This window comes from Astatotilapia calliptera, chromosome 16 (assembly GCF_900246225.1).
Source record: "Astatotilapia calliptera chromosome 16, fAstCal1.2, whole genome shotgun sequence".
NCBI lineage: Eukaryota > Metazoa > Chordata > Actinopteri > Cichliformes > Cichlidae > Astatotilapia > Astatotilapia calliptera.
The window spans coordinates 31,035,491-31,048,471 of record NC_039317.1 but is presented as its reverse complement, the minus strand read 5'-3'; the positions used below and the strand labels follow the sequence as shown (position 1 = coordinate 31,048,471).

Genomic DNA, 12,981 nt, shown 5'->3' with positions numbered 1-12,981 from the left:
GTCTGCAGGTGTTGGGCAGTGACAGTCACACAATCCACAATACAAGACAAAGGGTTTACACACAGGTAGTCACAGGTGAGTTATATTAGACCATTTCACAGTTAAGAACATTTGCGCCATTTCCTGGGTTACCACTGTGTGGAGTCCAATCCTGCTGAATATATCTTTGGCTGCCTGAGAGAGAGCAATACAGGGAGTGTAGAATTATTAGGCAAGTCATCATCCTTGTATAATTGGTTTTGTTGTCCTATTCTGTTTTATTGTTTTCACCATTTCCTCCTGTTTTTAATGTTTGTAGTTACTTCCTGTTTCTACAGGGAGTGCAGAATTATTAGGCAAGTTGTATTTTTGAGGAATAATTTTATTATTGAACAACAACCATGTTCTCCATGAACCCAAAAAACTCATTGATATCAAAGCTGAATGTTTTTGGAAGTAGTTTTTAGTTTGTTTTTAGTTTTAGCTATTTTAGGGGGATATCTGTGTGTGCAGCTGACTATTACTGTGCATAATTATTAGGCAACTTAACAAAAAACAAATATATACCCATTTCAATTATTTATTTTTACCAGTGAAACCAATATAACATCTCCACATTCACAAATATACATTTCTGACATTCAAAAACAAAACAAAAACAAATCAGCGACCAATATAGCCACCTTTCTTTGCAAGGACACTCAAAAGCCTGCCATCCATGGATTCTGTCAGTGTTTTGATCTGTTCACCATCAACATTGCGTGCAGCAGCAACCACAGCCTCCCAGACACTGTTCAGAGAGGTGTACTGTTTTCCCTCCTTGTAAATCTCACATTTGATGATGGACCACAGGTTCTCAATGGGGTTCAGATCAGGTGAACAAGGAGGCCATGTCATTCGTTTTTCTTCTTTTATACCCTTTCTTGCCAGCCACGCTGTGGAGTACTTGGACGCGTGTGATGGAGCATTGTCCTGCATGAAAATCATGTTTTTTTTGAAGGATGCAGACTTCTTCCTGTACCACTGCTTGAAGAAGGTGTCTTCCAGAAACTGGCAGTAGGACTGGGAGTTGAGCTTGACTCCATCCTCAACCCAAAAAGGCCCCACAAGCTCATCTTTGATGATACCAGCCCAAACCAGTACTCCACCTCCACCTTGCTGGCATCTGAGTCGGACTGGAGCTCTCTGCCCTTTACCAATCCAGCCACGGGCCCATCCATCTGGCCCATCAAGACTCACTCTCATTTCATCAGTCCATAAAACCTTAGAAAAACCAGTCTTGAGATATTTCTTGGCCCAGTCTTGACGTTTCAGCTTGTGTGTCTTGTTCAGTGGTGGTCGTCTTTCAGCCTTTCTTACCTTGGCCATGTCTCTGAGTATTGCACACCTTGTGCTTTTGGGCACTCCAGTGATGTTGCAGCTCTGAAATATGGCCAAACTGGTGGCAAGTGGCATCTTGGCAGCTGCACGCTTGACTTTTCTCAGTTCATGGGCAGTTATTTTGCGCCTTGGTTTTTCCACATGCTTCTTGCGACCCTGTTGACTATTTTGAATGAAACGCTTGATTGGTCGATGATCACGCTTCAGAAGCTTTGCAATTTTGAGACTGCTGCATCCCTCTGCAAGATATCTCACTATTTTTGACTTTTCTGAGCCTGTCAAGTCCTTCTTTTGACCCATTTTGCCAAAGGAAAGGATGTTGCCTAATAATTATGCACACCTGATATAGGGTGTTGATGTCATTAGACCACACCCCTTCTCATTACAGAGATGCACATCACCTAATATGCTTAATTGGTAGTAGGCTTTCGAGCCTATACAGCTTGGAGTAAGACAACATGCATGAAGAGGATGATGTGGACAAAATACTCATTTGCCTAATAATTCTGCACTCCCTGTACAAGGAAAGCAAATACATGGCAAAAATACTGATTGAGTTTTTGGAGTTCTCTATTGATCCCTTCCATTTCTATGAGGTAAGGTATTCCTCTACCAAATATTTGTCAAAGTAGTGTGCAACAACCAAACCCAAAAGACATCTCAGTGAAAATCTCCCAGTTGTCAAGTCCCAAATGTACAGGAAAATGTGTTTTGCCTCCTGCTGGATGCCAGTTAAACGTATGGACAGAATGTAATACTTGAAGAATGAGTCCAAGTGCATTTGTTCAAGTTGGCCCGTTTCCTGTAGTCACCATAAATCCCAGTTTTACTTACTGTAAGTTCATTACTTACATTCTTTTAGACCAGCGTGGAAACCCACTGGGTGGCATGGTGGTGCAGTGGTAAACAAGAGTCATGAGAAACATACATATTGAAAAGCAGGCACTTTAACTTCAAAACTAACTGTTAAACCTATTTTCCTGTCATATATATTACAGTGGATGATACTTGTATTAAACATAGGCAAAGTTTCAAATGAAGTACGTACCAGTAATCCCAATGAGCATAAACCCTCAGGCTTTAGACTGGTCTAAGAGCTCAGTTAGCAATATTTTTAGAAACTCTTGGTTCTGTATGATTTCAAAGATAGGAGTTTCCTCAATATCTCAGACACACAGCTCTGGTTATTAGCACAGCATCTCCACCCATCTGCTGTTCAAACATTTTGTTTAGGAGCGGCAGACAGTCAGAAGTAAGTCAGCTTAAGGGGAGAGTGACTTTGAAGGGAGAGAAACAAAAACAGCTCATTTAAGAAAAAAGATGAACTGATTTCTTGTATGAGGCCAAGGTCCAGTGAGGTATATATGGAGCATTTTTAAGTGTAAGTCATGCAAAACTACTCCAGGGAAAATACGGAGCTTAAAATCGACATAACGGATCCACTGTACAGAGAGAGTAGACAGAATTCTAAGAATTGCTGTATAACAAATTTGTAGAACACTATATTAGACAAAACATTAAACCAATCTGGATTTCTTTTCCCATCTATGCAGATCAAACTCTCCAAATAAAACCGAAATAATCACAATTTCACAATTAAAGTTTGATAAGCAGAGAAAATCGCACAGAGTTGTGTTTCAATGATTTAAAGAAGAGCTGATTGCTAGTTATAAACACACACATGCACACAAATTCTTGGCAATCATGTCACAGGCTAACACAATTACATACATACTGTGCACTCTAACCTTTCAACTTTTGGTAAGGGTAACATACACCAGCGAATGTTTCCCATGACACTGTCAGGTCCTAGATTTACAAAAGAAATGGATGATTTATTAATACATCAAAGTAATTATGAGGTAAAAATCAATCATCAGATATCCGATACAGGGTTGAGTGTTATTCCAGAATGCTCTCTCAGGAGACGGTGTACATTTCAGCAAGTCAGAAATGTAATTAGCCTTTAGCCCACGGCTAGGCTGTGTTTAGGCCGACCTCCTCCTCACCAAGCCTGCATGGGTGTCACTGATACCACACCAGGTATTCAATCAGACTAATGCGCAGATAAATGAGTCAAAGACAGAGGAGGAAATGTTGTGGAAATTGCTGTTTAGTTGCAGTGCAAATTTTGTTAAAGCTGAGTTAAAACTTGAACTCTGTGTAAATTATGGAGCCAAACCTCAACTCGTGGATGAAACTAAAGAGGACTAAACTTTACCAATGTGTTCTAAGCTGAGCTGGAAAGACACTGCTCTGTTATTCTACTTTTATTGGTGGAGCTGTGCTGGATAACAGTTTTGCCTTGAGCTAAACCAGCTGTTATAGACAGTTCATTTGACACCCTCCAAAACCTTGTGGGTAAAGTTTTGCACAAAGTTGGATTCAAGTGGGGCTAATATTTTTTATTGGATTGGACTAAAGTGTGCTGTGGCTGCACACACTTGGCTTCTAAGAGAAACTCAAGGAGTTTATAAACAAGATCCTGATCACATATTAAAGAAAAAGAAAAACATTTGTTCATTCATTTCTTTCTCAAAACTCTGTGCTGGGTGGCCTTTCTGTGATCTGTGCACAGATAGTTTGCAGTGACTACGGGCATAAATAATTTTCCCTCTAATGTCTGTAGAAGGAAAACTGGGCTGGCCAAAAACAAAGTGAAGCTCTAATCCCAGCAAGTAACAAGACCAAACACACCAAATGTTCAGTTGTTTTCCCTGCAAGGACAAGAATGAAGGCCAGGACAGGGTGGGGTCTGGTATAAATTTACTCCTCAAGGATGAACCAGAAACTGTGCATGATTCAGTTGATAAATTTGAATTTCCAAGTTCGATTATGAACCCTAAAGTGCTTGTCCTGGCCTGCTTATGTTAGTCCGAGAGGTTTAAAGTACACGTTGTGTTTTGCTGCCACATCAGAAATAAAGAAGTGTCTGCAAAGGTACCTAAGGAAGATGGATAGGTTAGTTGGACTTCAGCGAGAATGATATAGTGTGTGTGACAAATCGTCTGTTGGTCAACCATAAACTGGCCGAAAAAGCACTCTTAGAACTATTCCAGTCAAGATGCAACCTACTGCTGATGGCACAAAACTCTTCAGACAGGCCAGCAGCTAATGCTATTGCTGCCATCACTGTTGTTATTAACTCATCCATCATTGCCTTAGCTAGGTTTGTGAACATGTCTCTCTGGAGTAAAGCTTGCCCTTTTACAGACTCAAACCTGAAACCTGCTTTGTTGATCAGCAGTCAGTTTCAAGATCAATTGCAAGAGGCAGAAGCAAAGATCTTTCTTGTGGAAAATAGACTAGTACATACAACATTAGCTGTACTATGATATTTACTAGACAAACCAACTTGTTCATACTTTTACATCAGCTCACATTTTACCAAGCTGTGCTGATATGTGCCATGTGTTAGATATCATGTTAGTCATTTAGGGAAGAGCTGTGTGGTGTGCTAATGGATGCACTTTTCGGTAAAGTCCGTGTTTGGTGTAAAATACTGGGTGGAAAATTATAGTTTTTTGACTTTCACAAAATACAAAATAAAAAAGGGGGCTGAATGATCATTGGCAATTTTGGCATTTTTGCAGATTATATTTGAAAACAAAAATTTAAAAAATCCAAATATTGTTCATTATGTTTGGAAGACTAGACTGCTTCCTTTTCATAAAACATGTTTTTCAAAACATTATATTTACGCATATAATAAGAAGAACACATAAATATGTGAATTTCCACTCAAAATATTTCATAAGATTAATTTCACTCTTTAATTAGTTTAAATAAATCAAAGCGGTGTTTTTCACTGCTATAGGTCGTAGACTGGTCTACCAGATGCAGCATATTAATTACCTGCAAGTTTCTTTAATACAGAGAATAATCATATTAAAACATAAGTTGTTTACAAAGACAAAGATTTATTATGAAGAAAACAGCAACTCATAACATGAAAGCAGTAATTTGGGGTTTGACATTCAAGGACATTACTGCTGTATGGAGCTCAATCTCATTCAACAGGTTTTGAGGAAAGTATTGATCATTAGTTGACAGAGTCCTCAAAAATCGCGTGTCTGAAATATGATGTGAACAACCTTATAAGGCAAATATTAATTCTTTGGTTTACATTCTCAGAAGTGTTTCTCATACATTGCTTTAGCATTACTGACCAGCTTTGGTGGCTATCTGTTTAGCATACTGTTATCATAAGTAGCACAAAACAAACTTTAAGGATAGCGTGCTATGGAGAGCATATAAATGATGCGTATGTTTGTTTATGAGATCAATAGATGTGTCTCTGCTGCGTCCACTGATCTTTTGACCTTATCTGGGAAGGATGCCTCTCTGTGATTTCCAGGTCTTCCACTCGTGAATGCCACAGCTGAGTAGTATTTCCTTGTTAGTGAAGCTGCACATTAAACACCAAGCGCTCCTTTTTGTTTAATTCCTTGCCAAATCTAACAGCCTCTGTTGGGCATTAGATTTAGGCTTACTTAGCATATCTTCAGCATGTTTCTTGCAAATGGCTGGAAAGCCTGTAACCTCTTGGCTGCTCACTACATGTTTTCTTTCATTTTATATTTTAATTACTTTTTTTCTGTTTTGTGTCAACCCTCGGGTCAGGTCTAAGGAGTTTAAAAAAGAAATCAACTACACTTCTGCAAGTTTCTTTAAGTTTTCGTGACGACGTTCCGTGAAACTTACACAAGTCCAGTCACTTTCTTTACGAGCTCCTTAGATCACCAGGGCCTGGATGATTCACACAGACACCTTGGGTTCAGGTTTTGTAGGTTTTCTTGCTGCTTAGTTTTTGTTTCGTTCTTTTTGTCGGAAAGGCTGGTTTATTGGTTTTGGCAGCATTGGAAACCCCAAAGCTTATTTGCTTTCTTTTAGTGCAGTTGTAGTTTAGTGAGAAACTTTCTGTTATGATAATTCATGTGCAACCCTGGACTCCAAGTAAAGTAAATCTATTTACTTAAACTGTTAAACAAGCTTTGACATATTGCATAGCAAACAATAGTTCTGTCAAGATCATTTTGTTACATTCATAGTTATATTTAACAAACTATTTACAAACATTTTAACAATTTCAAAGCCCAAATCATTTCCATGAAGCAAAAAATAAAATTGTTCTCTCATGGACATTTTGAATAACTTCAGATCTTTTCTGCACTTATCCCATTATCAGTTCTGAAAAAAAAAAACCCAACAAGGTATTTTTTTCATCAGCGACCACATTTATAAAAGGATTATTATTCATTAATTTAAAAGAAAAAGTCTAAAGTCTGCTTTTGTGTGTGGCATCACCTCACGTGCCAGCAGGGCCAGACGCTGTCACAGTGGTCCAAATCCTTTGAGTCATTTTCTTCAAAGATTCCTCTTGCCGTTTTGACTCATCCTTACAGCCTAGCTGAAATTCTAGGCGCTAAAATCCTTTGATGCTTTGTTTATATCCTGCCAACAAAATGAAACTCTAATGAAAGAACCCACTCATATCTAAATCTAACGCCATCCTTACCTTTTCATTATTCACAATTTGATGGTAATAAAAATGTTAAATAGATTCTTAGCTTGTGTGTGTGTGTGTGTGTGTGTGTGTGTGTGTGTGTGTGTGTGTGTGTGTGTGTGTGTGTGTGTGTGTGTGTGTGTGTGTGTGTGTGTGCGCGTGTCAAACAGAATAATTTATGGTGAAAGTAAGTTTCACTATCATTAATGTAACCAAGGTCTACAGCTTCCTCTATAGAGTGTCGCTGTTGAAAAAGCACACACTTCATATGAAGGACTTGCTGTTGCTTTCTGAAAATTAGATCAAAGTGGTTTGACACAAGCTCCATTACACTAAAACTGTCACATTTTACCCTTTGACACGTGGATTATATACCAGACCTTACTGGAAAGGAGCAATTGTACAGTGTGCCCGGATGCTCCAGTGAGCATATACAGCTGGCAGCAAAATGAAAAGAAACAAAGATCCAAATTAGCTGAACCTGTCTTCATGAAGTCATATTTCTTCAAACAACGGTCCCTTCCTGATTATGTTTGTAGGGCAACATATATTACCCCAAAATAAATTTAAAAGATGAACAAAATCCATATAAAGAACCTGAGAATTGGTGTTGAAGAATGCAGAAACATGACTCCAAATAAATGCCGGTGTCACTTCACACACACACTCTGACTGCAATTTGTGAAACAGTCACGAAATGAATTTATTGATTGGTGTTCATGATTTTCCTTTTGGTTTGTGCAACGATTGCCACACAGTCTGAGAGATGTTTGCGATACACAAAATTATGTCTATTAGTTCATTCTTTTGGAAAAAAAAGATCTCTGTGCTTATTTGGTGTTTTGAAAGAACAGAGTCCATAGTAGGAGGCAGAAGGTGTTGGCGGTGGCAAGAGTTACTCATTATTCCCTTATGTTTGAGTCCCACAGAGGACCAGTGGTTTTTATGTTTTTCTTGCTTTGTACAGAGAACCAAACAATAAAGTGGTTTTCATTCATTATTTGGTTATGATTAAGATTCATGTTGGCCTCGAAGCAAATACATCTTGAACAGTTTTACTGAAACACAGGAAAGAGAGAAGACTACAGAGCTGACTGAGTCTGCAGAGAAAAACACTGGCATAGTACTGTTGCACTGGAATAATGAGCAAGCGAAATACCATTAAAGCCTATTACAATTAGTTTCACAGTCCTAATCAATATCCTGTGTTTTACGCAGCATATTACTGCCAAACTGACCTTTTGCAGTCGTTGAGGTCTGCGTTGCTTGCTTAAAGTACAACAATTACTACTTGTTACAAACCTGGCTTTTCTTTTCACTCACCTGTCCCTCTCAGAGGCACAGAACTCTCTTCAAAAGTTAAATGCGTTAACTGCCCTGAAAAAATGATAACAAGAATGTGTGTTGACAAAGAAACAGATCATTTGGTGACTATTTGGTGTTTTTATCTTGAGAGCAGGTATGATTTTGCTGAATTACTCACTGTTTGGTAAAACAGCTGTCAGCCTCAGAGGTCAGAATATGTCAGGTTTGTGTTTGCGGCTTGATTCAGCTGCCCCCTGTGGCCAGTAAAAGTGTTTGCTCATTTTAATATTTCATATCTGTCTTTATTTATCAGCTTCTTGAGTCATTGTCATTCCCACCGCATCCCACGCAGGTGCAGGTGTCTGTGAAATAATCCCCTTTGTTGTTTTTTTTGTTTTTGCTTTTTTCATTGTGATGACCCAGAAGAACCCAAAAGTATCGAAGTTTCTGTATTTTGCATTTTGTTGTTTGTCGCAGATGGTCTTCAAGAAGTCCATCAGCAGAGGAAAAATGTAATGATCTTTAAGTAAGAATAAGGGGTTTATTTGTTTGCAAGCAACTGCAGCGTTCTCCTAATATCATGAAGTCAAACGTCTTCACAACTGTGACAGATCTTAACAGATACCCGCTTTGTTTGCTTTATGGGGCTTTTCCACGCGCGTGGCTTCCAATTTCCTCGGTTCAAAGGGTGATCGTTCTCAGCCTGACGCTGGACTTGACCGCTCCAGCAGATGCTGTGCACTTTCTTTCATGACCAAAAGCACATCAATTACCAGCTCCATCCCGCCCCGCCCTGCGTGACAGCAGTATCCAAAAATATATGAATACTATTGAGGTCTCTGTGGATCGCCTGGAGGCAGAGACTCAGGAATAGCGTCAGTTTCGTTTCAAAGCGGAGCAATTATCCCAGGCCAGGCTGGACGAATCGATTCCTGCAGACACTAAATGCTCCTGGCCAATTATAAAGGCAGTGTGTCCTCCTTTATGCTGCTTATTCGTGGGGAAGCCATCAGCAAGCACCGGGACAAAGCCCGGACTACTTTGTTTTCTATCTTCATTCATTAAAAAAATCTTTTATTTTCTTCCCTTTGTTATCGCGTGTTTTTATATTTTGCCTTTTCCACCAGTTACCCGTTCTAATTGTTACTGAGGGGCGCCCCCTTCCTCCTCGCATCATGCTCCACGTGATCACAGCCAGCTGCTGCTGAGAAAGCGAGAGAGAAAGAGGGGGAGAGAGAAACACCAACTCGCCGCGACTCTGAACGCACCGCACATACAAACTAAATCGGGAGGACCGCTGCTCGTTTCACCCGTGGATACTATTACACAAGTGCCGTCGTCTCCAAATCCTGCCCGTGGGATACTCTGGCTTCATCCTCTCTGCTGTGCAGTTTTATCACCTCCTTTTATATCACCCTCCTTTTCTCCCCCTTTGCCATCTTTCTCCCCTCTCCTCATCTTTGAGCATCTTCTCCTGCTCGCAAGTCTTCTCGCTTGCGTCGCTAACTTTTTTTCCTCCATCCCACACGCCTCCTCCATCGCCCACCAACCCCTCGGCAGTGCCCCCACTAGACCTCTTTTTCTCCTTCTCGCACTCTCGCTTGGATCGGGCGGAACCTATTTGGCCGGTCTACACGGGGCACTGCTACATGGGGCGCACGGTCTCGCTCGGAAAATGTTCTGCTGTAGGTCTCTAGGCGCCCCGCTGAACCTGTTGGGATTGGAGTTGTCGGTGCGCGTCTGCGTCTCTTTCCCACCTCGCTTGTGCGGTCGGGGCCAGTGAGAGATGGGTCTGTCCGTGGCGGCTCAGGCACCTCTCGAGGAGCCCAGACGACTGCGCCGGTGGAGCGGGACAGCGGGGGGCTGGCTCAGGATCACACTCGTCTCGTTTCTCGCCACTTTACCTGTGGAGCAGCTGCGCGCCTTCCCTTCCTCCCTCAGCGACTGCCAGACGCCGACCGGCTGGAACTGCTCCGGTGAGAGTCATTTTATTCAATAGCAGCCTCGCTCCAGGTTGTGTGCAGTAAATATCTAGACGCACATCGAAGTTAAACTCATGTGAGACTAGTGTTAGATCCCCGAGACTGAGCAGCACGACCAGATCAAAGTTTAGGAGTGCGCTTGCAACAGACGCCTCATTCTCCTCGCTGTAGTTTTGTGATTGTGTCCTGTTAGCATGCCCGGGGTCGGTGCTGGAGCCGTGGAGCACTCTGGCTGCAGATACCGACTGCAAAAGCCCGACGATGAGGGGATGCAGAGTTTTGGAGGGGGTTTGCTTGATGTGCATTTAGCCTCGCTGAGTTCGCCTCGGAGCTTGACAGCAAAGCATGCAGCGGCGATCATGTCACCGGGCAGGCGAGCGGGAGGGTCGATGATTTCGATCCGACACGAAGTGGAAGCAGCGACATTAAGGATCATTTTAACGAGAAATAGAGCGGGCGGGGAGGAGTTGGGGTCTGTGGGAAGCTTGTCCACGGAATAAGGCGGCGTGCGCCACAATAACAACACGGTTAGTTTGAGGTCGCAGAAATTCCGTTTGAGTTCAAACGGGCTTCTTTCGTGTTATCTGCCAGTAACCCGAAGCAAAAACACATTCTAGTCAACTCTAGGGTGTTTTATCGCGCTCAGATTGACCATTAACTTTAACCCAGCAAATCGATCGCAGCTGGAAATTACAGCCTAGTTTTATGGGCTTATTTGGCAGGCAAATTGTTTAATTAATTGACACCTTTAAATTAAAAAAATGCTGTCGTTTCTTTAACAGACCACTGAGCTATAAACTTGTTTTCTCCCTTTGGTGCCCAAAACGATAAAAGAAGCGGAGCGGGCTGCAGAGCGCAGCGCCTCGCCTCCCTTTGTAAATCAGCCGACTGTGCCGCCATAAATTTCCCCTGTCGCCTGTCTAAGTCTGAACCCTTAAAATAGCTCTAAGCCGGTTCCACACACTCATGGGCAGTAGCAGTATTGATATTATAGCTCATAACAGCCAGACATCAATATGAGAGTTATGACTGCTGTTTGCTGCTTGAAAAAAGGAGTATCAGTGTAGCCTGCTTGGATGACATCTCAATAAAAAGAAAGGGGAAGTCATTTATGACAAAGAGCATAACTGATGCACATGTGACATGTATAGGAATGATATTAAGAAATGCTACATGACAGATCTATATTTGATTCTACAAACTAGACTGCCAACCAGAAAGGGGGATGTCTAATTTGGATATCAAAGTTTTAAAAATGAATTTGATTATGATAATGGGCGGATTAAGTCAGACTTAATTAAGTACACGCAAAGAAGAAGCGATTGAACTCTATCGTATTACTGTAACCTGTCGAAGGTTGCTGTCTTTATTCTAAGCATCTCTGGTATTCATAGGGTTGAGACCAAAACCGTGATGCAAACAACCGCAACATCAGACCGTGATTCTATCTTCCTGTACCGTGATACCCATGTTGAAGTGCTAATGTTGAAGGATCACTGAGGTAATGAATGAACTGGAAATACATGAGGATAATTTTATGTCATTGATCCACTAATGACAAGCGATCAGGTGTGTGGTACAAGGATTTTTTTCCCCTTGTTTTTGTTTTATTATTCATCCTGTAATGAAAAGCCCAGGTATCAAGTGAAGCCGTGGCCCAAGAATCTACAGTACATGCAGATGAAGTCATGAATGAGTTCATCTGAACAGTACTCTCCTCTGATTCAGGCCGATAATTGATCATATCTTTATTCAGATTACTGCATTGTAACCTACTGGAGGCTGGTTTTGTGCCGCCGCTGTTGATGGTGGTGATCAGCACGTAATCACTGATAATGGTACACATCCTGTCCCAATACACACTCGCCTGCCTCCCCACTTCCTGACACACTCTCATCTGCATTTCAGCGAAAGCTTTTATCCTGCACGCCTTGAGGAGGTTTAAGTGCATATGATAGAACAATGGACAGGCACTCACATGCACCCAGCATCAGTTACAATTAATAGAGCACAACAAGTGACATGTAGTCCACCGTGAAAAGATAAGACCCTTTGAAAGATAATAAAAATAAGATAATGATATTAATAAACCCGCAGTAATGGCACAGGGCTTAATTATCCACTTCTTCCTAACAACACCACCAATGTGTGACAGTTTGCAGCGCAGGGAGAATGGCACTGACTGAAAAACAGTTTGGTGATGAGCCCAATGTCACTTCAGTGCTAAGAAACAGATAATTATGGGCAGTAGTATCAAGAAAACGAGTTGCCAGTTTCAACAGCGTCGCCTTTGAAAAAGCAATGAATTCGATTTTGTTTTATGGAATAAAAGGGAGTTAGAAAAAACTTGGTTTGACAAAGACTGCCATTCTGTTTGGCTTGCATCTGTTAATGGCTTGAGGAACTGCCAGCGAGGAGGCAGAACAGCTCAATCTCAATCCTAGAAGGGCACCAAGTGAATGTTTGAGTGCGAGTACAGACATAAAATTGTTCTTCAAATCCCTCGTGTCATCTTGTACTAGGTAGTATTTGTGTAAAGATTTGAATGTACGAGTTGTGGCTCTGTGAAGCTGCAGCAGAAAGAAATGTTTTCCACACTTCTTAAGGTCCTATATAGTATATATTTCTTTAATTAATTATATTTGAGTTAGGCGCGTGGGAAGCTATAATCATTGCATGCATTATGTGCCAAGATTTTTAAAAGGGATAACTGAGCTGTGAAATGTTTTTTAACACTTGCCACCATATTGATGGAGTAATGTTACAGAAAATGAAGAATTTGACATGTTGACACATCACAATAGGTTAGGAACAGTACAGTTATAAAGT

The 12,981-nt window shown here is 41.2% G+C and overlaps 1 protein-coding gene across 1 annotated transcript in view; it reads left to right on the top strand.

Annotated features, from left to right (window-relative positions):
• Nucleotides 1-9,139: 9,139 nt before the first annotated feature.
• The window catches only part of tmeff2a (transmembrane protein with EGF-like and two follistatin-like domains 2a), a 133,050-nt gene continuing 129,208 nt past the window's right edge, over nucleotides 9,140-12,981 (top strand). Inside the window, exon 1 of the mRNA XM_026145780.1 lies at nucleotides 9,140-10,146. Within this exon, the coding sequence (XP_026001565.1) occupies nucleotides 9,957-10,146 (190 nt within the window). The 5' untranslated portion in view covers nucleotides 9,140-9,956. The remainder of the gene's footprint in view (nucleotides 10,147-12,981) is intronic.